The 27499-nt window shown below is 31.1% G+C and overlaps 1 protein-coding gene across 1 annotated transcript in view; it reads right to left on the reverse strand.

The window, feature by feature from the left end:
- The window catches only part of LOC129224173 (poly [ADP-ribose] polymerase 1-like), a 133164-nt gene that overhangs the window by 60232 nt on the left and 45433 nt on the right, over nucleotides 1-27499 (reverse strand). Inside the window, exons 6-13 of the mRNA XM_054858590.1 lie at nucleotides 20447-20525; nucleotides 17433-17549; nucleotides 16623-16705; nucleotides 16423-16545; nucleotides 16247-16312; nucleotides 15480-15628; nucleotides 13344-13492; nucleotides 2270-2318 (exon numbers count right to left, since the gene is read on the reverse strand). Coding sequence (XP_054714565.1) covers nucleotides 2270-2318; nucleotides 13344-13492; nucleotides 15480-15628; nucleotides 16247-16312; nucleotides 16423-16545; nucleotides 16623-16705; nucleotides 17433-17549; nucleotides 20447-20525 — 815 coding nt within the window. The remainder of the gene's footprint in view (nucleotides 1-2269; nucleotides 2319-13343; nucleotides 13493-15479; nucleotides 15629-16246; nucleotides 16313-16422; nucleotides 16546-16622; nucleotides 16706-17432; nucleotides 17550-20446; nucleotides 20526-27499) is intronic.

Below are 27499 nucleotides of genomic sequence, written 5' to 3' on the forward strand. Positions count from 1 at the left end.
TTTATCGTCTGCCGCGAGCTCAGCTTTAATTAGCCTGAAGAAATCATTGCGAAAAAAAAAATCTGTTACCATGTTTCGCTTGAGTATGAACAAATAAATTTCTTGCTTGTGCTTTGAGGCTTTTCCTGTAATGGGGGGATTTAAAAAATTTTTTTTCTGGTTATTTCTTTACAAGTTATTAATATTTTTTGCAATACCAGCAGAAGATAATCATTGATTTTGGTAGTGTTAATGGAAACTTTTACTACTGACATTTTGTTTACGTTCCCCCACCAGATCCACCATGTTTACATTGTGTGGCTATTACTATGTTTTTCTCGCATCAAAGATATATTGTATCGCTCAAACTAGTTGCATACAGTCAATGTTACAAAATAATCCGTATTTCACGAATTTAAGTACTTTTTTCTATTTTTGGGTATGAAATGTTTGTTTACTTTACAACGAATGTTTGTTTACATTCGTTGAACTGATAGATACTCTTAGTTATTTTGTTGAGTAGCATTGGTGTTATTTCTGCTGTTTTTCTTTTAATTCTTTACATTACTTTTTAGTCACGAAGTTTTTTTAAATGTTTCATGGTAAGTTAGATAGTATAATGCTTAAATTATAAACTTCAGTTATTAATTACCACCTTGCTACAGGTTTTGTTGCTATTATCTTTCACACTAAACAAATTTATTGCATTGATACTAGATAAATCAAAGCTACAAAGTAAATCACATTTCAATAATTTTATGTACCTGTTTTTGTTTGTTGCAATGAAATCTTATCCATTGGCTTTGCAATGCAGGTGTTACTTTCTGTTACTACTAAATGTTTGTTAGCTAAAATTTCATTACCTCTTAAAGTAAGTTACAGTTGGGGATCGGAAATTATATTGCTCAACAGTCCAGGATATATAAAAATTCAAGGTGGGATAGCCTTACAATTGCAATATGGTAAAAATATCTCACGCGCTTAAGTGTTTTTGTTATAACCATGCATAGTTAATGACACACAAAAGGGGGTAATTTTGCAGGAAGTATTTGAAATTTATAAGAAAATAAAATAATTCTGACATTTTGAATTCAAATTTATGTTTTTCGCAATCACGAGTTATGACAGGGCCCTACTTATTGGTGTTATTGCTCCAAGAAAATGCTCTTGTCCCCTCAAGCCAGGCCTTCCTCCTGGGCGGTTACGTGTATGTAACTTGAGTGCGTGCATAAACCTGTGTATGTGTGTGCATGCAGGTGTGTAGGACATGGATGCAACTGCCTAGGAAGAGCAGATTTAGGTGGACAGTGCTGCTGGTGTAGGCCCAGGACCAGAAGAGCAGCACACCCAGGGTAAACATCAAAGGACGCAGACATCTTTCAATGGTCAAGTGAAAACAAGCAATTCGCAATTGTTCGAAAAAGAAACAATAATAATAATAATTTGAATTCTGAAATTTTGAATTCAAATTATGTATTTTGCAATCACGAGTTGCGACAGGACTCTACTCATTGGAGTTATTGTTCTTAGAAACGGCTCCTGTCTCTCCGCCGCCGTCATCCTCTTGGGTGGTTACGTGTGTATTGTTGCATGTGAGTGAGTGTAGACCTGTGTGTATGCACGTTGGCGTACATGCATGTGTATGAGCATGCGTGTGTGTAGGACATGGACACCACCGACCAGGAGAAGTAGAGGACAGTGCTCAGGATCGGAGGAGCCTGCCTGCAGAGGACGGTGTGGTTGAAAAAGGAACTGGACATCAAGGACCGTCAAGTGAAAACAATTTACAATAGTGATTGCTCAAAAAAAAAAAAAAAAAAAAAACCACCTTTATAAGAATAAATAAATCAAAAGAATCACAGCATTTCGAATCACTAAACATTGATTTAATCAAAACATACTTTTAGTTTCATAGACCATCATTTCCTTAATAGTAAGCATGCCAAATAAAAATACAATGTTATTTCACAAGTGTGGGTTCTTGTTAAAACTCCTTTGTTTTCCTTATTAACTCTTTTAAAAAAAAACCACCTTAAATGTCCAAAAATGGGGAATTCTGAGAAGTTGAAGATGGAAATTCTGTAATTAATGCCAATGAAAGGAAAAATCCATGTATGTATGCTTTTGTAGAGAGAAATATTTTTAATGTTTAAAATATAACTTATATGCAAGAGGCTACCCGTTTGGGATTAGATTTAATCCACTTGTTGAGTCTTTTGTGATGTTCATTAAAAATGTTGGCATGATTTTTGCAATTAAATGAAAAACAAATTCTTAAAATTTAACTTACCTTCTTTTTTCCGAACATTCTCTTGTTTAATTCCAAATTTTAATACAGGCTGTAATAAATAAAAGCAAAAAGAATTAATGAATAGTAAACTTGCAGAAACGTATTACACATACACAGGAACAAATACATTATAAAGGGAAGAAAATCTCCCTAATTTAAACATCTAATTTCAAACCAGGGTTCGAAAATATCGTGATATTTTAATATATATATCCGATATTTTCAATCAGCACAAACTAAAGTCTTCAAAATAGTAAATGCATCCTCAAATCACTATTTATTTTCTTATTAGTTTTTACAATATGTATTACTTACGTACGTACAGACTTAAAATTACGGTTTTTTCATTATTTATACAGGGTGGCGACAGTAACTGTGAAAAAAAGTTTCCTGACATTTCCTTGATTTCCCGGATAAAGTTCACCAAATTTCCCTGATTTACATTACCTATGGTAATGGTTTCCTTTCCTTGCTCTACTTGAAATCCATTGTATGTTTGTATAAAATGCAGTATTTTAAACGTTTTAAGTTGATGAACTAAAGATATATTTTAAAAAGATGCTAATTTTTTTAACAAAATGGCAAAAAAAAAAATATCAAGTCAATTTTTTTTGGAAAAAAAAAAAAACTGCAAAACAGTATATTAAATTCTTCTACAATGGAAAGATATTTTACTTCCAGAAACCACTTAGGATAAGAATTTTAAGAAACTATTAAAATCACTCTTAAAAACATACTTGCATTTATGGTAGAACTGAAAAGTAATTGAAACTATTTTGAACTAAATTTTCAAACAGTATAATAATTGTTGCAAGAATAACAAGTAGCAGTGAAAGAATAGAAGTAATGTAGTTATTCTTATATAACTAATTGACATATTTATGCAAAACAGATGAAACCTTTTGACATCCATTCATAGGGAGCTTTTTTCTAATCAAGAACATAGATTTTAATGAATGAATACCGCATTTTAACAATAAAAAATTATTTACTTAAGTACACAAGTTAACTATATTTCAAATAATTTAAGTATGTAACAAAAAAAATCTTTATAAGTATGAAATGAAAAAAAAAAAAGCAATTAGTTAATTTTAAAATATATAAAAGAGGAATACAACTTGGTTACAAAATAAAAGAATCATTTAAGTCTGAAGAAAAGAAAACCCTTATAATCTGCGGTGACAGCAAATAGTATAACGGTAAAAGACAAAGTTTTTTTGATTGAAAGTTCAATTGTAGCAATTAAATTTTAAAAACGAAGAAATAATAACTTTTAAGCTTTTATCAGTATTAATTCAAAAACCAAAGATTTCTTCTTGAAATCGTGATTACAGTACGCTAATCACGTTGAGACAATGGAATAAAGGCAAAGGAGCTAAGGCATTAATGAAGGCTTCCTCTTTGCCTGTATGGTTGTTTATTTTAACTTGCACTGAAAGCGTGAAAGGAAATTTAAAGCTAGGTAAAATAAACAACCTAACAGACACAGAAGCAATCTTGGAAAGTTCATCCTGTGGTTAATAAGTAAGATTGAATACCTTGACGTTGAGGAAAAAAGATGCACAAATCTGTGGCATTGTATAATCGCACCTCATTAATATTACTTTTTTTTTTGAACAGATAATTGGCCGAAAATGCGTAGGGAATTAGGATGCTTGATTTTGTAAAGAAAAAAATTCTTCATAAAATCAATTTTCCCTGATTTTTTGTTATTTTTTTGAAATTCCATGATATTTCCCCGACTTTTCCCTGATTAATAAATTTCCCTGATCTCCCTGATCTGTCGCCACCCTGTTATATCTAATATTTCATTTAACATTTTTGTCAATTTTAATCGAGTTAATTTAGCATTTCTGTTGTACTCATTTTTCTTCTGTTAGCTACTTTTACACAGTTACATGATTCAGACATAAAAAATAAGCATTAGTCAGTGCACAGTCATAAGATGTTAGATGTAACTGTGAACCGCACGCAATAGTAATGCACGTACGGTCGTTTTCCAAATGTTTAAATTATTAGTTGATTTTAAATAAACGTATTGTGTTGTTTTGTACATGTTTGGCTCCTACTTTTAATATCGCTCTCTAAATGAATAAACCAACTGACATGGTGTCAGGAGAGAAAACCAATATAGTAAGTGGATTGTAAAACCATTAGAGACGTTTCGGTTTTCTTTAAATGAGCTTTTAATTTTCACGAAGGAAGTTATTAAACGTTGAAGATCCTACAGTGGATAAATTTTGTTAAGAAGTAATCAACCACAATTAAAAATGGATTCGTTCCGTGCTCCTGGAGAACTTAATTTCTCATCAGGAAATTTAAAAGAATCATGGAAAAAGTAGAAACAACAGTTAGAAAATTACTTGGTAGCGACAGAAAAAGACGCCAAATCCGACAAAACTAAAATCGCCATTTTGTTGAATTTATTGGGAAATCAAGGCTTAGAAATATTTAACACGTTCAATTTTGACGGCGATTCTTCAAAAAGTGATAATTACGAAGATGTTATTGCAAAATTTGAGGACTATTGCTCGCCAAAGCAGAACGTAGTTTTTGAACACTACAAGTTTTTTTCATGCAGTCAAAAAGAGGGTCAGTTATTCGATAACTATTTAATTCAGTTGAAAACCTTAGCGTCGACTTATGAATTTGAAGAACAAACAGATGAACTAATCCGTGACAGGATTGTACTTGGGATATGTGACCAAGGACTTAAAGAAAGATTGTTAAGGGAGCCAAGCCTAACTCTAACCGAAGCAGCTAAATTTGTCCATGCAGCAGAAACGAGCCAAGAGCATTTAAAGTTGATGAAAGGCGCTGAAGCACCGATATTTAATGAAACTAGCATGGATGTCGTCCAGCGGAAAAAGTTTACTAAGAAAAATTTGCCTGTTAAATCGTCACAAAATGCTGAGTTTGATTGCAAGAAATGCGGAAGATGTCATAAAGCGAGACAGTGTCCGGCATATGGAAAGAAATGCGCCAAATGTAAAAAGGAAAATCATTTTGCTTTTGGTTGCCAATCACATGGAAGAAAAGTTGGGTCATGGAATAAGAACGTAATTTTGTCAAATGATAAGAAAAGATTAAGTATGAATTTTAAGCTTGATACTAGATCTGATGTCAATATAATTTCTTATAGGGAAATTAGAAGCCTAGTAAGGAAACAAGATCTTAAGCCAACGAGCGTTACTCTACTGTCATATGGGAATCAAAATTATTCCGGAAGGAATTGCTTTATTTAAATGCTCTACAGATAAGCTTAGAGACATTGAACTAGAATTTCACATTGTGAATTTTGAGTCAAAACCTATTTTAGGATTAGATGCATGTAGTAAGTTAATGTTAATTGAAAGAGTTGACGTACTGAAAATTGAAAGTAAACAACAGGTTATTGACCAATTTAAGAGTGTATTCACTGGAAATGGTAAATTCCCTGATGAACCATACAAGATTGTTTTAAAAGATGATGCTGTTCCAGTTGTACATCCTCCTAGACGAGTACCACAACTACAGGGTAGACTAAAAGAGCCACTTCATCCTCACGATATTTCTTACAGACCATTTGAAAAAGTTGGTGCTGATTTGATGAGTTTTGGAAACAAGTCTTTCTTAGTTTTGATTGACTATTATTCAAAGTGGTTGGAAGTTTGTGAACTTAATGATAAGTCTGCAAATGAAGTTATTGACAAGCTGAAGTCTGTTTTCGCTAAATTCAGTGTTCCAGATAAAGTAGTCTCAGATAACATTCCATTTAATAGCTACTTATACAAACAATTTGCCAAAGAATGGGATTTTGAATACGTCTTCATAAGTCCACACTTTTCACCTAGTAATGGTATGGTGGAAAGAGGAGTAGGAATAGTCAAATCTTTATTCAGAAAAGCAAAGGAGGATAACAAAGATTATCATGTAGGTTTAATGGAGTACCGAAATACCCTCATTGCAGGTATGGATCTCTCTCCTGCTCAAATGATGTTTAACCGAAGGCTCAAAACTAAGTTACCCATAACCAGTAAATTATTAAACGCAAAGCTTTTCAGTAATATAAGAGAAAAATTAGTTCACAGACGGAATAAGCAGAAGTTTTATTACGACAAAAATGCTCATTCGCTACAAGATCTCAAAGCAGGAGATAATGTGACAATAAGAAATTACTCAAATAAGACTTGGGAACCAGCTCAAATAGTACATAAGCTAAAATCTGTTCCAAGATCCTATATAGTTAAAAATAGTTATGGTAAAACGTTAAGAAGAAACCGTAGAGACAACTGGAAAGTAAATTTGCAGTTTAAAGAACAAACATATCAAAATATTTCAGCATCAAATGACAATATCAATGAAATTCCTGATAATAACAGTAGCCTTAATGATGATGGAGATACTCACACTGATGTCAGCAATAGAACAACTGTGAACAATGATAACTGTATTCGAACCAGAAGTGGACGAATATCAAGGCGTCCTGCTTATTTAAAAGATTATGTAAATTAATCTTATTCTGCTTTTGTACTTAAAATTTTAAATAACTTATTATCTTAAAAGGGGGATGTTAGATGTAACTGTGAACCGCACGCAATAGTAATGCATGTACGGTCGTTTTCCAAATGTTTAAATTATTAGTTGGTTTTAAATAAACGTATTGTGTTGTTTTGTACATGTTTGGCTCCTACTTTTAATATTGCTCTCTAAATGAATAAACCAGCTGACATAAGACACTTTCTTTTTTTCTGACTAATGTTTAATAGTTAATTAGGCACTGGTAATATGAATTAAAATTGTTACATTACTAATACTTTTATGAAAATAGAATAAAAAAGGAATATTATATTACTTTGTATATTAATGATGTATTAATGCATCATGAAAATATAGTACATAACTTTTTGGTTATTTTGAAAAGTAAATGAACATTATTACTATCATTGATATAATTTTTATATTGATAATACCGTAGTTGAAAAAATAAATTTCGAAAATATTGTGATATTTTCAAAATAAAACATTGGGTATATATCATGATATATATCATAATATATATCGACTGATACATATTGGCGAACCCTGTTTCAAACAGAGCTTTAAAACTACACACAACTTTCACAACTTTTTACATAAATCACTCGTTTTTATCATCCATCTTTAGATACTTTACTACGATTTGAACAATATAGCAGCCGCTGCTCCTCAGCAATACTAACACTGAGCAACTATCTGGTACTCTTCACAACCAATATGTGAAGAAAAACATCATACTCTAGACAAATTGAACTTGATGATATAAGGATTGTCCAAATGAAAAGTAAACAAGTGTAATAATATCAGAATGAATGATTCAATTACAGCGTCACTGCACAAATGTATAAAGAGTGGAATGTGATATGCATCTCAAAGGTCATTCAGAGGATGAACCTGTTTCCAGTAGAGGAAATTGTACAAAAAGAAAGTTGTGCTATCCATAAATGCTTCCAGATTGGAAAGCGCAGTAGTACAGTTAAGGGTGGCAAACGACATTAGATCTGCCGAGACTGGGCCAAGCAAACACCGCAATCACCAAAAATTCCATTGACTTTGTTAAAGAAATGATACGAGCTAATCGAAAGATTAAGAGACCCGTGAAATAAGTGACAAACTCAACCTGAGTAAAGGAACGGTTCACACTATCATTAAAAATATCATCCCAGGAAACCAAAACCACCCTAAACTAACATTTGAAGTTTTGGAGAGCATTAAGAGTAATGTCAATTAAGAGAACATGACGGGAATCATTTCCATTCGGACGATGAAGTGAAGGAAGCCGTGCAGGACTTCCTCAGGTATCACCCCCCGATTTTTCTACAGCAAAGGCAACCTGCTGCTGCAACACTGGGACTGCTTCAACGTCCATGACAATTTCTTTTGATTAACTTTAAAAGTTTTAATTTTATTCAACTTGTCTACTTTTTCAATGGGCAACCCTTATATATACTTTTATAGAAAAAATGCTGCTATGATTAGTTTCAAGAGTGCAGCTAAATAGCTATCAATCAGAGCTGTAACAATGGACAACATTCTTTAGCGTTATGACAGTGACTGATGTTGCAGTTCAATAACATAAGATTACATATGCTTCAATGCTTGCCTGCTATTGTTGGATTTCTTTTAGGCTAATTCATTAGAAAGGGTGCAACTTCCACGTTACTTCATGTTCAGTGGAAACCCAAACCAGGGTTCTCAGTGAAACTTGCCTGAAATTTTCAACAATTTTACCTCGGGCTCGAAAAATTTCTAGCTTGAAAATTTTTCAAACTATACAAAGTTGACAGTGAAAAAAAACTTATTAAATAAAACTAATTTAAATCAATTTTAATTTAGTATAAATTTATAATTTCCCAAAAAATAAAATGGCATAAAAACCTGTTGTCCATGCATTTTATGCAAGTATGCAGGGTTTCCAACAAATTTTAATCAAAGAAAAGGGTAACAAAATGTATTTCAGTTATTATTGAAAGCTTTCACCATAAAATGTTTTTGATTGTTCTTTGTTGTTGTTGAAAAATCATCCTAAACAATCAGTAAAATAAAATTAGTTTAGCTAAAGGATCCCATTAACAAGATAGGAATTTCACAGTAATAAATAACCTAAATAACTACCTTGTAAGCAACATGATTGGAGTTTTAAAAATGTCTTGAATTTTAAAAGTACGAAAATATTTACATTTAATCCACCGAAGAAAAAAAAAGATTCATATTTCAGTCCTGTAAACTTGTTTAATTGAACATAACTGCCTAAGAGCCTTGATTTTACGTTTTCTACCAGACCAGTGATAATAAACCTTCCAAGAGGGAAAACATGAAATCGGGGAAGCCTTAAATTGAAGTACAGTCGACTCCTGCTACAACGTGATCCGACTTACGCGAAGGGGCTATAACGCGAGTTTTTTCACGAGTAACGAATTTTAGAGCTAACGCGAATTCCTCGTCGACAATGCAATTTTTTTTTGGAAGGAAGTATCGGCTTCGTTATTGGCTACGAAATATTGATTTCGTGAATGTTATTACATCTCTTTAGCATCACTGACAGTAGCGAAAGTTCTCATACCAAACTAGTCTATGTATCGCATTGTTAGTGCATCAAATAACCACTCAGCATCTTTCATTTATTTAATTTTTTCATTCTAGTTATTAAAGTTAATGAAATAGAATGACGCCTTTGTGTGCTGTCACATCCAAAGTTTGCAGATGGGAAGAAAAAGAAAGTTCCTGCCAAAAAAAAAAAAAAAAAAAAAGTTATTATTCTCGATATGCTTGAATAACTACAAAACGTCGACGGTAGCCTGAAAATAAGTATGAGTGAAACTTTCATGCGTACAATTAAAAGTCAAAACAACAGAACTTAGTTTCAGTTTTGAATTGCAGAGTAGTGTCTAAGCAAAGTAAATATATATTATGAATATGGAAGGTGCTCTTGTACTGTGAATTAAAGAGTTCAGGGAGAGAGGCTGTTGTCATAAAATGGAAACGTTATAAAAGACAAGGCGAAGCAACTGTATTTAAAAATGTATTGAAAAAGAAAGGAACATAAATCATCACCATCTTTAATTTTCAACTCATGAATATTATTACTGTATCTTATCTACTGTACAGTACTATTATAGTGCAGCATTTTATTATTAATACATACTGTGCGTGCCGTGGTGTTTCATTTTATGTCTTTCCCTCCCATTTAGTCATTCATTTTGTGCAACTTTAAGTATTTTATGTTGAATAAAACGGCTTTTTTTTTTCTTTTTTTTAACAGTAAAAGTTCATTTCTTTGTGTAAGAAACTGTAATGTATAGTTGAGGAGTACTTTAAAGCAATTTAAGGGGTGATTAACAGTGTCTAAAAGAATTTGGTATGTTTCTAAAAATTTGTATACGTACATTTCTCTACAACGCGAAATTTCAACTTACGTGAGGAGTCATAGAACGCATCCCTCGCGTTAAGTCGGGACTCGACTGTATATTGTTTTTAAAAATCTACTCGTATACAATGAAGCAGTGGAAAAAATGTGTAATTGTAACTTGTTTTTGCTTAAGATTTATAGCACAATCTGTACTAGCAATTTTTTTGCAAATTTGCTTCTTAGTTGGCATTTGCAAGTTAGGATAGTTTTAGAGTTTTTTTGCTTAGAATTGCTTATCAGCTTTGGGGACACTCCCAGATATTTCTTCTTCGTCCTCATCATTATCATGGAAATAGGTAGTAAATCTGATATTGAAGAAATTCGTGTTGTATTATTTTTGTCAGGGATGAAAGTGTTCAGAGAGCAAAAAGGAGGAAATGCAAAAAATTTTTGTAAAATTGATGATACCCAAAAACATTTCGTGAAAGGACTGATATCCAAAACCGCATCAAAATAGAACCTGGAAGCCATGATATTCAAAAATTCAACAAAAATGGCTAATTTACCAGTTTTAAAGCTAATATGTATTTAATTAAGTATAAGTAATAATTTTGCACAATTTCTTGCAAGAGTGTTTATTCCTAAATAAATCTACATTTTGAAAAAGAGGCAACAATTTCTAACCCCTGAGTCCTTGAACAAAGGGTTGGGGGAGCCAGAGGTCAATCTTGGTGTGCCTCACACAATAGTGTCAACATTTCGAATTTTTTAGAGAAAAGTAAATTTTTTTCATTAAAAACATTTGAGTTCATAGTGTTAAACAACAAACAAGTGTTAAACATAAATTTTAAAATTGGGTCTGTTTGTAAAGTAAAAATTTACAACAGTGAGAAAAATCTAAAATTTCTTTATATGGTAGAACATACTTTTCATAGTAATAATTGAAAATAAATATATTTGTATATAAACGATTGGTTATCTTTTTCCGTGCATTGGAACAGAAAAAATTCCTGATACGATTTCGGAATCAAAAGAACAACATGCAGCTCCCTCATTTAATCATGAAATCTCAAAACTTTTAATAGGCTGTAATGCCTAAATTATTTGAGATTCACCATAAATATTTTTTACACTTTCATAAATACACAAAAAAAAGTAACCATGCCAAGTTTCAATAAATTCGAGACAACGGGTGCTAAACCACGTTTTTTGATTGACTTTTGCATTTTTTCTAAAATAAATTACAAAGAAAAATATTATTGAAATGACGAATAAAATAAGCAGATATAAGGTAGCATGTAGAAAAAAAAACACCTAACATAAAAAATAATTAAAATACTTGCAGGATGCAAAAAGATTGAAATCATAAATGTGGGGTGCAATTTTCGGCGCAGCATGTGTTGGACGTTGTTGGCATCGTTCCAAAACATATGTTTTTGGCAGATATTGCGGAGGATGAAGATTCGAGGAGGGGGGGGGGGAATGAAAATAATAAGTCAAAGACCGAAAATTTTAAAAAATCGTATTTTTTTCCAATTTTTGAGAAAAATAAGGCCTGAAAGAGGTAAAAAAGGAGGAAAGGTTTTAAAAGCCAACAGAAAAAGCCGGAATTCTGGCAAAAGCAAGAAAAATCTCATCCCTGTTTTGTAAAAGATAAATCTTTTCACATCTTGGCCTTTCCTCCTTGTTTTATCTTTATTTCTTGGCAGACAGTTCTTTTTTATTTACTGGATTATTTTCCTCTTTGATGGATTAATTTAACTACTTGGTAGATCTTTTGTAATTGATAATGGAACTTTTAGCTTGGTTTAAAGATTTTTTTCTCTCTAAACCCCTATCAGAAAATATAAAATAATCTATGATCAGCCAAACAAGTAGTTTCTAGATAAAACATTAACTAAACATACAGGCAATGATTTCACACATTTAGGCAAATTTTGATCCATGTTGTTTACAGTGTTTTCCAGCTCATAGCAGTGGACTGGCATATTGACTATAAGATAGGTTTATAGTATTAAATCAAAGTTCTCGAATATAGCATTTATATTTTATCATATATTTTTTTTAATTGTTAGCCCCGTATCTGTCTGTAAATGAGGTCTTGAAACTTTACAGTCATCAGAAGGCTGTTAATGTTAGGATACTTGCTTAAATTTACATTACTACCAATGCAAATCAATGTGCAGCATCCAAGATCATTTGTTATAGTTTATGGAACTTTTAGCTTGGTTTAAAGGTTTTTTTCTATCTAAACCTCCATTACAAAATATAAAATAATCTATGATCAGCCACACAAGTTGTTTCTAGACATAACATTAACCAAACATACATGCAATAAATAAAATAAAAAATGGTTCTCAAGATTAAAACAACTTAGAAAGAAAGAAAAAAAAAAAAACAATTTGATGTGAAAAACATCTGTTACAATTTACCTTTCAAATCATGTGTGCAATTAGTTTAAAGGATAGAACAATATCTTTCGTTCAGCAGTTACCTTTCATTACTATTACTTTTATTCAAGCTTCTAATACAGTCACATCAAATAAAAATTCATGAAAACTAACTTCTAACTTTTTTTCCTGCATCTTTCTGATAAACAAAATGCATAACACATCGACAAAATAGCACACATTTAGGCAAACTTTGATCCATGTGTTTGCAGTGCCTTCAAGCTGATAGCAGTGAACTAACAATATAGACAATTACACAGGTCGTTAGTATATCAAAGCCTCAATAATTGCATTTAAAATAAAAATAAATAACTACATAAATATAACTTTTTATTCTCAAATCCTCAATCAGAATTTCTTCTCAGTTGTTAGCCCCGTATCTGTCTGTAAATGAGGTCTTGAAGCTTTACAGTCATCAGAAGGCTGTTAAAGTTAGAATACTTGCTTAAATTTACATTACTAATAACACATATTATTGCGCAGCATTCAAGTCTTATTTATTAAAAATCTGAAGCAAATCATTTTTTTATCGAGAGTCGGTCCATAAATGATGTCATTCTTTGAGGGAAGGGGGATTCATGAAATTGAGTTTGTAAAAAGGGAGGGAGGGGGTAACAAGAAGTTTGATATCATGCATCTTTTAAAAATTAAATTGTGTTTCTAAAAAATAGCGCAAAAATGCTGAAAACAGAGTGAGATACTTTATGGACAGCCCCTAATGTTAATTTGATGAGATGCAAAGTAGGCAAACACTTACATCATCACCCCATGTGCATAACAGGTTTTCTTTAATGGCAATAGCAGGTGTAGCTCCTTTTTTTATGTCTTCGATAAAATTTGGTGATACAATATGAATTTTATTAATGGCAGCTTTTGTTACATGTGATCCATTTTTGTTCACTTCATCTATGAAGAGAAAAATATTACATACAAATTTATAATAAAAAGCACTAAAATTGATTATTTACAAATTCAAGACACCTAAAATATAGTAGGAAAGTGAAGAAAGAATTATAAAATTGAAATTACAACTTCCTTACTGTTAAACCCAAGTGATAGGGATATAGAAAATTTTCCAGAAATGAACAGTACTGCTTACAAATATATTAAATCTAATTCCTTAAAACAGAAGTTTTGAAACGTGGGAGGTATGTTAAAATAAATCACTGGACAACTTAAGAGTGAATTGGGAATGAATTAGGAACAGCTTGAGATATTTTCAAGGGAAAAAAAAGCTTCATTCTTTTCTTGGAGAGTTACGAAGGAGGATTGTGGGCAGCCAACTTGAAGATGGCAAGTTAAATATCTTAGCATTCTAAAGTATGGCTCTGATTAATTCCGCTATGACCTTGACAATGCTTTCCTTTTTCTGGAGAGTTCAGTGAAAAAAAGACATGCTATTACCTCGAATTTGAGTTAGAATATTTTCGTAAATCCCAACTAAATTCTGCACTAATTAGCCTTCCCTATTATTCGAAAAAGAGGTAAAAATTGTCAATGCGTCGTAGTTAAACTTACCAGAGCTGCCTAATACAGTCGATTCCAGTTAATCTGACGACCATCGGGACGGTATCATCTTGGTCCTAATAACCGGTTGGTCCAATTACACAAAGACCAGTGATACGTGACCAAACATAATGTGCGTAATTAACTAATACGCTATTATGATTGTAAGGCTCAAATGCATGGGGGGCATACAAAGCCATATCTCTATTTACCAAAGGTTTCCTTGAAAAATAAATTGAAACTGAGCAAAGAATATTTTTCAACTCATTCAACAATGTTCCAGACAAATACACTTGGGTTACATAACTTCTAGTCAGTATCAATTCAATTCAACAACTAAAAGTTTAAATTAGAGAGTGAAAAATAAATTCTAAAAAGTTTTGAAAATTCCAATAAAATGTCATATTACATATTTTACAACTTGAAAATTTTTTGAAAAAAATTGTACATTTTACTTATTGAGTTTTTTTCAATGATTTTGCTAAGTGAACTAAATAAATTTGAAATTTCGTGGAACTTTAACCTTCTTTCTCCAATAGTAGAGAGTAGTAATTTAAAATTAGCTAGATATTGATTTAAAAAATTTCTAAAAATGCTTTTGCAACATTTAAAAGAAAATTTCTGATGAGAGAAACATGACACCGAATTTATTGTACAGAGAGATTGAGAATCTAAGCCTACATAGGCACTGAGATTTACCAACACCTACATAGTTAAAAACAGAAATAAAAAAAATAGCAGGAATTTCAATTCACAGTTGATCAGAAACAACGATGATCCTTCAATTATTTTGAAGCTTATATAAATTACTCTCACTTGATAAATTGAAAAATTTGAACAATTTTAGAGAGCAACTAATACTATTTTTCAATAGAAAAGAAATAATATACATTTATTTAAAATTACTTTAGCGTGTCTTTTATTTTAAGACAAGATACTGCAACAAACCAGTAACAATATTAATAAAAAGCATATATGTTGGTTACAAAAAACATTTCATGGGAGAAATGAACCCCTTTTTTATTTGGCTCCTTTTGGCAGGTCTGGGGATTCTGATTTAATTTGACAGAAGTAGAGCAATTTCTTTGATTTGGTGAGTTTTTAAAAGATAATCAGTTTAGCTTCTAATACAGATAACATCAAACACATAAACAGCAGTTGCTACATTTGTCTGTATAAACAACTACCAACCCATTTAATATGTGCAGATAAATACATAGAAATTCAAATCAATTACTAACAAAACCCTTTTTTTTAAACTTGGAACCCAGGAGCAATAGTGGACTCAAGTAAAATTTTCTGAAGACAGTGTGAAATTTTTGGAAACTTTGAGGAAGCTTGACCCCTCTAACACATAACAAATGCAATTTATTGAAGTGATGTTTACCTTCAGTACTGATACAGACATTGACCGTTGCTGTAACTTTTGACTGAATTGTAGCTCCTAACTCTTCTACTTTTTTTATAATGATACTCTTTGGAACACCTTTGAATTTTCCGAATACAGCAACTTTAAAATTCTCTAAAGGTAGTCCTCTACAAAATAGAGGAAAAACAAGAAAGAATTACATCAACAAAAACTATTACAAATATATTCTAAAATAGCAAATAAATAAATAAATAAATAAAATAAATAAAAGTGCAATAATTTTGCTCTTAGCTGATGTAAGAAAACAAAAGTAATTAAATTTTTTTAAATGCTCAAATTTTCCATAATATGTTTGATTAAATTAAAAACTCAACATAAATAAAGCACGAATGAACACAAAAGTATAGGAAATAGCTATTTTAAGGCTACAATGGAGCCTCTCTTCATCAGTGCAAAAAAGCTCAACACACAACCAGAAAGTCGTGAGAGAACTCCCCTCGCGACTTTCTGGTTGTGTGTTGAGCTGTTTTGCACCGATAAAGAGGCTCCATAGTATCCTTGAAATAGCTATTTGTTGTATTTTCATGTTCATTTGTGCTTCATTTACGTTGGTTTTTCAGTTAAATAATATTGTAGCACAAAGCTTATTTGATCTTTTGTTATCTATAATGTTTGTAATTTCATTTTTCAGAACATAGTTAGAATTTTAACATTCACTTTGAGTACAAAACTATGTTATTTTAACAAGGAAAAAACTATTGCAAAAGTACAAATAACATAATTACTTTTTGTTGTTGACTTCTACAACTTCAGGAAACATTCTTTCTTTTATCACACACTTATATTTTTTCCTAAATATGACAAATATATATGTAAATACACATATTAGTAATATATTAATTGTAAAAAATCTGCTGGAAAAAAATTGAATACAGCATAACATTTCATAGTGTATACTTACAAAAATTCAAACTCTTCTTTCATTTCTTCAGGCACCTTAAAAAGTTTTCTTTCAGGATATTTTGAAACATACTGGCACTTTGTCCATTCAGTTAGATTACCAGAACAGCGATACGCATCATTTCTAGAACAGAAAAAGGGAATGTAACATGGGAACATATTTTCAAGAGAGGTATTAAAAAAAGGACATGTAAAACTAACTTGAAGCGGGGGGTTCCATCTTGGCATTCGGGACAATTTTTCAAAGCTCCAAACACCATACAATCAGCTAAATTATCTAACAGCTGTAATTTAAAATGTAATTTTTAGGTAAGAGCATAAAATGTTAATACTACAGCTTGTACAGGATGTGAACGAAAATGAAGGATATCATAAACAAGTGAAAACCGAGACTTATGGCATGAATACTAGATTTTACATGGTAGAAAAATCGGCTTTGTCAAAATAAGTTTCAAAATACTTTTTTAAAAGTTGGAGAAAATAGTTTTTTCTCTCTCTTTCCGCATTTTTTTTTTGTCTCTTTTTTTCGGTGTTTAATATTAGTTAGTGCTACTAGTGCAGATTCAGGGAGGGGTCGTTATCTCCCTTTAACTGACCAAAGATAGCCTAACATTTCCACACTTTCTGCTTTTATCTGATGATTTTATAACACCTCAAGTGAAACTCAACCATCTGTATTGAAATGATTGAACTTAGACACCACACAGTCTTGTTTTGCAACTAGTCCTAAGCATGAAAAACAAAAGAAGTTGGCAAGGGACCCACGTGACAAAAAACTTTGTGAAAGCAGGATTTAGAACTTTAGTATATATTTGCAAAATCGATTTAAGACTAGGTTATAAATCAGACATAGAAAAAATAAACTTAGATAAAGTTTTGGAAAAAAAAAATGATTTTTGTAATTTTCAGAATTTTTTGGTGTAAGAAAATTTTAAATGTGTTGGCAACTCTTCAGATTAAAAAAAAAAGAATTAAAGAAATTGATAAATAAATCATCACAAATAAACTTACATTGCTCTCTCCAGTTGATATATGCTGTTTGTTGAACTCTAACAATTCAAGCATATGCTTCTTTTTCAGATTGGCCTTTAATTTATCCCTCATATCATATAACAACTGATTTTGAACCTAATGAAAAAGTAAAGTAAAAGGACAGTAAAAAATGATGCACATGTATTTCTCTTATTCCTTTTAAGCATTAATGAACACAAATTTACAACATTTTTTAATCTTCCCTGAATATGAATTTTGATACCAAGTGAATGAAAGCAATAGAAAAATTTTAAATCTCATACATCTTGAATCTTACTAAATCTCGAAATCTGGATTGTCTCTAAACCTAGAGCTGGGCATTTCCAACCTTACATCGTGATGTTGCAATGCATCATATTATTTTAAAAAGCTACTTATACTTGAGTAAAAATAGAAACATGTTGGGAATTTAATCTGATTGCTCAATCAAAACCCGAAGTTCAAAGAACTAAAAGCAGGTTTTAAGCAAGCAAGACCAACTGAAAATTTGTGGAATGATCTGCTCGGGAAGAAAGGATTTACAGACACATATTTAACAATTAAATAAACATTTTATTGAACAATAAATATATCGAAACATGGAAATATTAACAAGTATAAATAAAAATTCACATTCCCCAGCAACCGACTAAAAAAATCCCCCCAAAAATATTAGTAGGAAACATTTCTTAAAATTGTATTGTTAAAAGTTCCAGTAAAATTCACATGACTAATTTAATACAAGTACCACCTTGAGTCCTATGCCAAAAACAGAATAGTTCACACGAACAAGTTAAAAGTTCATACCAAACAAGTTATTCCTTCCTTAAAAGCTGGCACAACATGTGAAGGCGCGATCCACCATCGTCTGCGGCCATTTCATGTCACCATGCTGAATTAAAAGAAGAAACCTGTCCTCCTGGACAACAGGAATCATCCGTCCAATGAAAAAAATCTAACGGACATTCAAATTCCAGCTCTCGAGCATGAACGTTCAATGGTCTTGCTTGCTAGGCCTTTTATCAGCAAAAATGGCTTGATTTAAACTCTTACTTTTAGAAACCTCACTTAAAAAGACATCTTAAGAAAACTACTGGAACATGCCCACATTTCTAGCTGGGCTCAACGAAAACTTCCTACATCTTTCAAAAAGAATTCACTATACAACGTGGAAAATTCAATCCGAAGCAATGAGCTTCCCAGGCGCAATCTCAGCGCCTCAGCAAAACATCGGACTGCAGTCACAACATGGTAAAAAAAAAAACGATTGATTGATTGAGAGTTCACACTTAAATAACATTCCCAATCCCCCTATGTTATGGCATGACGCATATCAAAGAGCATGCATAAATCATATTGAGGAAACAACTCAACAGCCCCCCCCCCCAGTTTACAATTTAAAACTCAAATCTTTAAAATTGTTTCCCACATGCACACAGCAAAAATCTACTCAACATCTTTACTATGACGTCACATCATCATGGCGGGTCAACAAACGCATGCAGGGAATATTGTCTTTGGGGAATGATTCAAGGCGGCGGCAAAATAACGGGATGACATTCTAAGTTCGAAAAAAAAGAAGGAAGTAAGTTTTGGAAACTTTTATAAACCTTCTAAAACTTTAGGAATTTTCTCCAAGAACAAAAATAATGGCTCTGGGCCAACAAAACAACATGTATACATGTGCAAATAAAACTAATTAAAAAAGTTTTTTTTTTTAATGTTATGCAGAGTTTTTTAACTCTTTAATTACTTTTATTTTTACATATTTACATGTTGTTTATATATTTACTCATTTCATTGCACAAAGTGTTTGACTGTTTCTTTTACATATTTACTTAAACTTTCTAGTATAAATTTTATAAAATACATGCAAGATATAAAAATAAACATTATGCTACATACTTACAAACATGTTCTAGCACCAGCAAAAAATAAAGGAAAGAAAAAGAAGAAAAAAAAATGCCAGCGTTAAAAGAGCAAAATAGTAACAAGCAAGTAATGCTCACATGTTATTAATATGAGGCTATTTTTTCAATGCAAAAAAGATGTTAGCTTTTAGAAGCTAGTCAAGCATTCCATCATTAGCTCATATCTTGCATTTAAAAATGCGTTCCTTAAAACACCAAAATACGGGACCGCAATTTTTTTTTGTTGTTATTTTGAGCTTTAAACTTGGCCCTTAAAAAAACAAAAACAAAAAAAACAACACCGTGATGAGTAAGATACTGTGCAGCAGCGCAAAAAAAAAACTTCAAAATGTTTCTAACATAATTCCTGCTGATTCTTATAGAAAATGACCCCCTAAATCTAAATATGATCCCCATTTCCCCTCGACTAATCCTACTTTTTTGAAACACCCCCTCCTCCCATTAAAAAGAATTTTTTTTGACAGTTTTATAGCTATTGTTTTTATTTATAGGAGAAAGTTGCATTATATTAGCCATTAACACTCTTTTGAGGGGCTAGATGGAACCACAACTGAAACTGCAATTCATGAAATCGTCCAAACATGGGACTTGGCCACGATAACTACAGATTCTTTCCAACACTTATTGATGTCAGAAGAAATTTGAAAATGATTGTTTTGGATGTTTCGCTTGAACTTGGGTTTATCTCTCGCAGACGTTATTAGTTTATCTACCACATTTATTCCGGTTACTTTTTAGTTAGCCAGTTCTTCTATACTCCCTTAAACCCCTAAAAACTGTAGATTGTAAAACAATCATTTTATTCAAGATGCATTGTTTTTTTTTCCTTATAAATTTTAACAATGATACAATATACAACCAAATTGTTTCAAAACTATCACTCTGAACAACCATTTTGAGAAAAAGAAAAAATTTTCCTGAGATCAGAATTTTACACTTGTCGTAATTGTTAAAAGGTGTGCATATATTTTTGCTGCTTTTCAAATGAACAATTTCAATGAACATGTTGAAAGGAACGTGACATTTTATGGATAGCCCCTTACTCATTTAATGTACTTAAATATATCTTCATTAAATACTTACTCTAAACTCCAATTCTTCCTTAGTAATATCAGTTTTCTTTTTTTTAGGAGGAGGCTGTCCACCATCAGAACTTCTTTTTCTGCAATAATACTTAAATAAATTAATAAACATAAATAAGAAATTTATACCAAACGTTTCATCTAAATTTAACACCAATATTTGGCAATGTTTTCTATAAAAATAAACTGTAAGAAAATAGAACCTTAAAAATAAAGTTTCTTGATTTAGAGTCATCTCATCCTCATATATATAATAGTCAATTCACTGATTGAGTAACACTGATGTAACCAACAACGAAAGTCATGCAATAGCATACGAGACAGCATTATTTCATTGTTGCATCCAGGGTTGCCACAGAAGTTCAAGAAAGAAATTCCCTGACATTTCCAGGTTTTCCAGTTGATGTAAGGAAAAAAATCCAGGATAATGTATGTCAACTTATGTTATTTAATATCAATACAATATAATTTTTACTTAAATAAACCTAATTTATTAACCAAAAAATGCTTCAAAAGAAAACATTATCGATAATTGTTATCAATATCTGGGAGTTAAGACAAACTTGAAATTTAATTATAAATGCTTTGAAAGACCAGATATTTCCAATTAATACTTTCATTTTTAAATCTCTGCAATTATGTTCTGCAAAAGATTGTTTCCCTTTCAATGCAATTTTTATTACTCAAAACTTTTTCTTAGCACTTTTTTTTTTTTACTTTTTCTTACTTTGCAACTTTTTTCCTATTGCATAATGATATGTACTAGAGTCCATTCTAACATAACTGAGAATATTATAAGAAATCTCATTTGATTTAAGTCTCCCTCCCTCATTACAGCATGAATAACATCATTCCGTCAGTCCATAATGCTACAAGACTTTTCTTTCAAATTTTTGACCAACATGCGCCTTGTTGATACTACACTCTCAACAAATGGTGTGACAAATTTTTAAAAAACATTGATGTTTAAAAAAAAAAGATGATTAAAATTAAAACATCAATGTTTTAACAAAAACCAAAAACAACGATGGATGTTTCCAAAACATCGACTTTGCCACTATTCTCGACTGTAACATAAACATGGGAAAAAAATTATCTGCATCGTGATAAAATTGTAACATTTTTTTTGGCAAGCAAGGATCTGTAAAAATCATAGTTCAATCTACTTCAAAAATAACAATATATGCTATAAATATCCTTTGCAATGATGATCCAACTAAAATTCATATTCTTAATACAAAAGAATATAGAAAATTATTACACTATTCTTCTAAAATGGACTTTCATTTTTGTTTTCAAAAGATTTTTTTACAAATCCTTAGTTTTTAAATCTAAGGATTTGTAAAAAATCTGAAAAAGCAAATGAAGAACTAAAACATTAGATGCTCATTTTTTTTACAATTCAGAATTTTTATAACAAAATATGTAATTGCTAATTAACTCGATAATGCATGAAATACACTGCCAGCTCAGTCAATTCCAGTCAAGGACTGCAGTTTTGTGCTTATTAGCACTCATCAGCCCAGCATAGGAATGACTGAGCTGGAAGTGGAAAACATCTAAAGGAAGCCAAGAGTGCCAAACTCAATCTCTTAAATAATTAAAAACTGAGCGTATCTATGTATGTCTAAGCTTCTTCTCCCGAACGACAGTGAACTGACCATCTTATTTTTTTTTATTATCCTTTTATTTTATATATTTAGATTTTTTTTTTTTCTTTATAATATTTTTTTATTTTATTATTTTATTTTACATTTTTTTTTTTTTAGTTTTTTTAATTTTATTACATTTTATTTTCTTATATATAAATATTATAGTTTTTAGTATTCTTATTTTTAGATTTTATTTAATTTTTTTATAATTTTTAATTTTTTCTTTATTTTTATTTTTTATTTTTTTTTTTTTTTTTTTTTAATTTTTTTTTTTATTTCTTTTATTTTATTTTTTTTTTAATTTTTTTTTTAAATTTTTAATTTAAATTGTTGAGAGAGATCCTATGATCAGGGGATTTAAAATGTTTACTCTTTGGGGGTTTTCCGCAATCTGCCGCAAAATTTCACTGACTTTTTTTTTGGTTCAAGCCTGAATGTTGAATTTGCGTCACTTGACATAACTTTTATTTTCGAGGTGGACCGTGCAAAGCCGGGCGACGCAGCTAGTAATAGTTAAAAGTTTACAAAAATAAATATACAAAGTCATTCTAATCCAGAGTTAACTAAAATAACTTTTAACCATTGAAATGATGGAAAAACTTGAAGGATGCATATGGACTAAAAACTTAAACACACTAAGCAATTTTTGGCAAAGTCACTTTCAAAAAATGTTGGCATGTTTCCAAAAAAAACAAGTTTTAACCTATAAAAGCTAAAATTTTAAGGCTTTAAATTTTTATGATCATTCATTTTATGAAAAAAGAAAGTAAAAAAGTAGAAAAGTAGGCTATTAAAATGCTAGTACGACCACTAGGGTGCATCATTTGCCCAACTATTCTAAAATTGTTTTGTCCCTAATTTAAAAATGTTCTCATACCACTAGATAGTATTCCTGTGAATTTTTATGAAAATCAAAATTAATTTAGGTATCCCACCTCAAGCAAGAAGTTTCTTTTTTTAGGTAAATGAACAATTATAACAATAAAAAGTGACTCAAAGTGCAATACTGGTAAATAATTTTTAAATTATTTAATTTACATTGTACCTGTGTTAACTTTAACTGTTACCATTTTTTCAGTAACTTTCCATAACTTATTTTGTAACTGTAACAGTTCAGGTTCACTATTTGTTTTCAACTTTCTACCGTTTTCTTCTACCATACAACTACTAATGCTAGTTCTTTAAGTTTTCTTCTTGTTATTCTATGCATTGCATATGTGTTGTAAATTACTTAAATAAGTTAATATATTCTATTTTAATTCATAAGGTGCATGAATTTTTGAAAGTAACATATTTTGAAAACTTTTAATAAACATGAGTGAATCAGCTGCTGTTGAATTAGTGACATTTTCTCCACAAACAAAGCCTTGTTCATCTGTACAAAAGGTAAAAGTCAAAACCAGACAATCTTTAACGGTATTTGGACTTGGAAGTGGAATAACTCAAGAGGACTCAGAATTTAAGGGTTCATGTTTACCCACTAGCTAGCAAGTGCTTCGTTGCTTGATGTATTATATTGAGAAAGGTGTCGATCGGAATCTTACCAAATGGGAGTCTTCAAAACTTGTCTTGTCAAAAATATCTGATTTCTATGCAAAAGCAAACATTCCAATGATTACTGAACGTAAATCCTGTGAGAAAATACTAAAACTTCATGAAGACATTACAAAATTAAAAGCAATTCCTCTTCAAAGAAGAAATACAACGAATTCTATTAATAAAGTAAAGAAAATGGAAGAAGAATTATCTAAAACATTTTCATCATGACTTAAAAGTGTAGAATGCCTTATAAAAAATTCAGAAGATTTAGCTTTTCTTCAATCTATGAAAAGTGATCGTCTAGCAACCTTTGGTTCACATGATAAAATATTACAGCAAAAAACTGAGCGTCGGGAAATGTGTGAAATATCAAAAGCAGCATTTTATGAAAAAATAGTCAAGGAAACAAGCAACATTAATACAAGTTTTAATTCAGCTATTATTGATGAAATTGAAAGAGATGAAAATAGTGATGTAAGTGAGGCAAGTGATGAGACAGATCCGAGAGATTAGATTTAAAATGCTCATACCAGAAATCATCCTCGTACAGTACGAACTGGTACATATGCTTTTATTCCACATGATATTATAAAACGACCTGATGTTATATCATTAGCAACACGTTTAAAAATGAGACTAGCACAGCAAGCTTCATACACTAAAGTTTTAATAGCAGAAGCTGATGGTGATTCGTCCAAAATTTCAGCATCATATGCAACAACAGACATAGCAAGACGATCAAGTGTCAGAGACATTGCCAAAGCTTGTAAAGATCAATGGAATGCTTATGATTTGGCAACTTTGCACTGGCTTTCTAAACTCTTACCAACTTTAACAAATCAAAATATTGCAGAAGAAAAGCTTGCAGTTATAGTGGGTAATTCATATGAAGTTAAGCTTCTTGTTGTACCAGCATATCCACCAGGAACAGACAAAAAAAAAAAAAAAAAAAAAAACGGCGATATCATTGCTAATTTAACAACTAATTTACTAAATTCATGGAACTGTTCTGACTCAATAGTTAATGTGTCATTTGACACAACTGTGCTTCTAATTCAGGACATATAACTGCAGCATGTGTAGCTATTTAAGAGCGTTTGGGTAAAGCGCTCCTGTGATCAGCTTGCGTACCACATTGGAGAAATTATATTGTCACATGTGTTTGACAATTTAAAAATTGAAGCATCGAAGTCACCAGACATATTTGTGTTTAAAAGATTTGACAAACATTATACATTACTGCAGTTTGTGGAAGAAAGATATACTGCTAATATACCTATAAATTTATCCAAATTTGATGACAGTTCATTCAGTGAGTCCGCAAAAAGATTAATTGACGAGTGCAAAAACAACGTTATCAAATTAGCTAAATCAAATATTGTTTTGCAGAGGTGATTACTTAGAATTTGTTCAACTTTGTCTTTTATTCTCAGTAAACGATCCAAATGAGATAACTGCAGCCAACTTTAAACGCCCAGAAGCTTTACACAAAGCATGATGGATGGAAAAATTAATTTATTCAACCAAAATTTGCTTATTTCAACATCAAATCCAAGAACTACCAACTGCAACAGTAACTACACATCAAAAAGTTTTAAAATTTAGAAACTTTGTTAATTTCGTCACTTTGGGTACATAGTTCATGGTGGATGACATGCACTTCTGTCTTTTATGCACAATGGAATGACTTGCAATTCTTTCATTTACTTATAAAATACAGTATTATTAATTCGGAAATTTCTGGAAGTCCAATTAATGCTTTTAAAAATCACCTTTGGTATCTGACAGAAGAAACTACCTCTAGCACTATGGAGTGATAAATTGCCTGAAGCAGACCGACATGATCTTGCTGACAGTATGTTAGTATTAGACTAGCTAATCTTTCTAATCCAAAACACAGATTTGGTATGGGTTTTGGAAAACCAGTTTCCAACACAAATTCATTTATCATCAACACTGTCTGATTTTGTTGGCATTGATTCCTGGTTTTTATTTTTAATTTTGAAGTTAGATTCAGAATTCATGGTGGAAGATGTTAAACAGTGGTCAAATTGTATTTCCTATCAGACTTCAAAGACTAATTTGAAAGGAATCAGTGTAGTAAACGATTGTGCTGAGCGAGGAATAAAGCTGACCAATGACTTTTTAATATCAGCCAAAGCAGAAGATCATTACCAGAATGTATTACAAGCAGTTGAGTATGATCGAAAACAACTCTCAAATCTTCGCAAAAAGAGGAAAATTGATTAAAAACTAACTTTTAAACCGAACTTTAATATTTATCAAAGTAATATTACGAAATATACTGTAAATTTGCTTCAGTAAATCAAATAATTCTCTCAATAATTAAATAAATATAAAAAATTGCTTAATTTGCTATTTTTCTGAGTTTTCGTAACTTTCAATTGTCAGGTGGCACACATAAATATTGTTCAAAGTGGGAAAAATTTCACACAAATTATTAATTTTGTATGTAGAATAAAAATAGCTTAGGGACAAAGCATTTGTAAACGAAAAAAAATTGACGGGGCGTATGATGCACCCTAACGACCACATGTACATTGCGAAAAATACTAGTAATGCAAGGTTTGATTTTTTTTCCAAAAGAAGCAAAATAAAATGTAATGATATAAATCAGAGCTTCATAATTTATGTATATATATATTTTTTAATTTTTTATTTTACTTATTACATTTAGTACCTAAAAATGAGCTTGAATTTTCTTCCTCTGAACTATGAAAAAAATTTGCTTATCTGGAATGCAACATTTACCACACTTCCACATTTTTACGCAACAGTTTCACCCAAAAATTGAGAGAGATTCCCTGACATTTCTAGAAATTTCAATAATTTGTAACTTTCCCTGACAATTCAATGACCATTTTAGGTGTTTCATTTTCCCTGACAATTCCAGGTTTTCCATATTTTCCAGGTGCGTGGCAACCCTGTGCATCACTTAAAAATTGAGTAACTTTATTTAGATATTATTTTTTGGCAATGTTTGAGAAGCTGAGAAGTGCTTTGTTTTGACAAGGCAGAACTAGACCTGGTAACTTAACTGTTTTACTGGTAAGACTAATTTTAGGAGACTGAAGAAACAAAAAAGTAGTCAATAATGAACACTATCTACTGGAGTTCAGGGTTAATCCACTGGAGTTAGGGTTAAAATTTCAACAATCAAAATACTTCCAATCAGGCAATTGCTTCCTTCAAGTGTAGAAGCAATTTTCAGCTGCCACACTTTGAAAGGCGATTTTCTATCTGAGAGATTTACTTTGTGAATATCTCAAAAATTTCCCCAGGAATACATACCATCATTCAATTAAGTTCTAAAGCCAATTCAATAAAGATATGTAAAACGTTGAAATTTCAAGTTTATATTCAATATATGATTTACAATAATTAATGCAATAAACAAGCCACCTTACCAAAGCACACTACCTTTGGTGATATACATAGGGGGCTTCGCTTCCCTCTTGCCTTAACTTGAAACTTAAGTTAGAGAAAAATATATAACAGATGTTTTAGGGTCAGAAATGTTTTCTTAGGTTAAAAGATGAAAAATGTAAAGCATTGCATAAATGCCTCACTCAATCCACTTTTGCTTAAACCAAGAATTACTGCCAGGCTGCCAGTTGCAGCATTGTTCTGGAATGGATGAAACAATGCTGAAGATTGATGATTAATAATACCTACACGTAGACCCTCAGTTTTCAAGCCATTCTTGAGAAGTTACAGCAACATACATTGATGGATTAGATAAGGTCAATTTTGATAACTTAGATTTCAAAACAAATTTTCCAAGCAGATTGCTTCTACAAACAACTTTCTTTGTAATTTCTCATGCAATAATTTTAAAATTG

Source organism: Uloborus diversus, chromosome 6 (genome assembly GCF_026930045.1).
Source record: "Uloborus diversus isolate 005 chromosome 6, Udiv.v.3.1, whole genome shotgun sequence".
NCBI lineage: Eukaryota > Metazoa > Arthropoda > Arachnida > Araneae > Uloboridae > Uloborus > Uloborus diversus.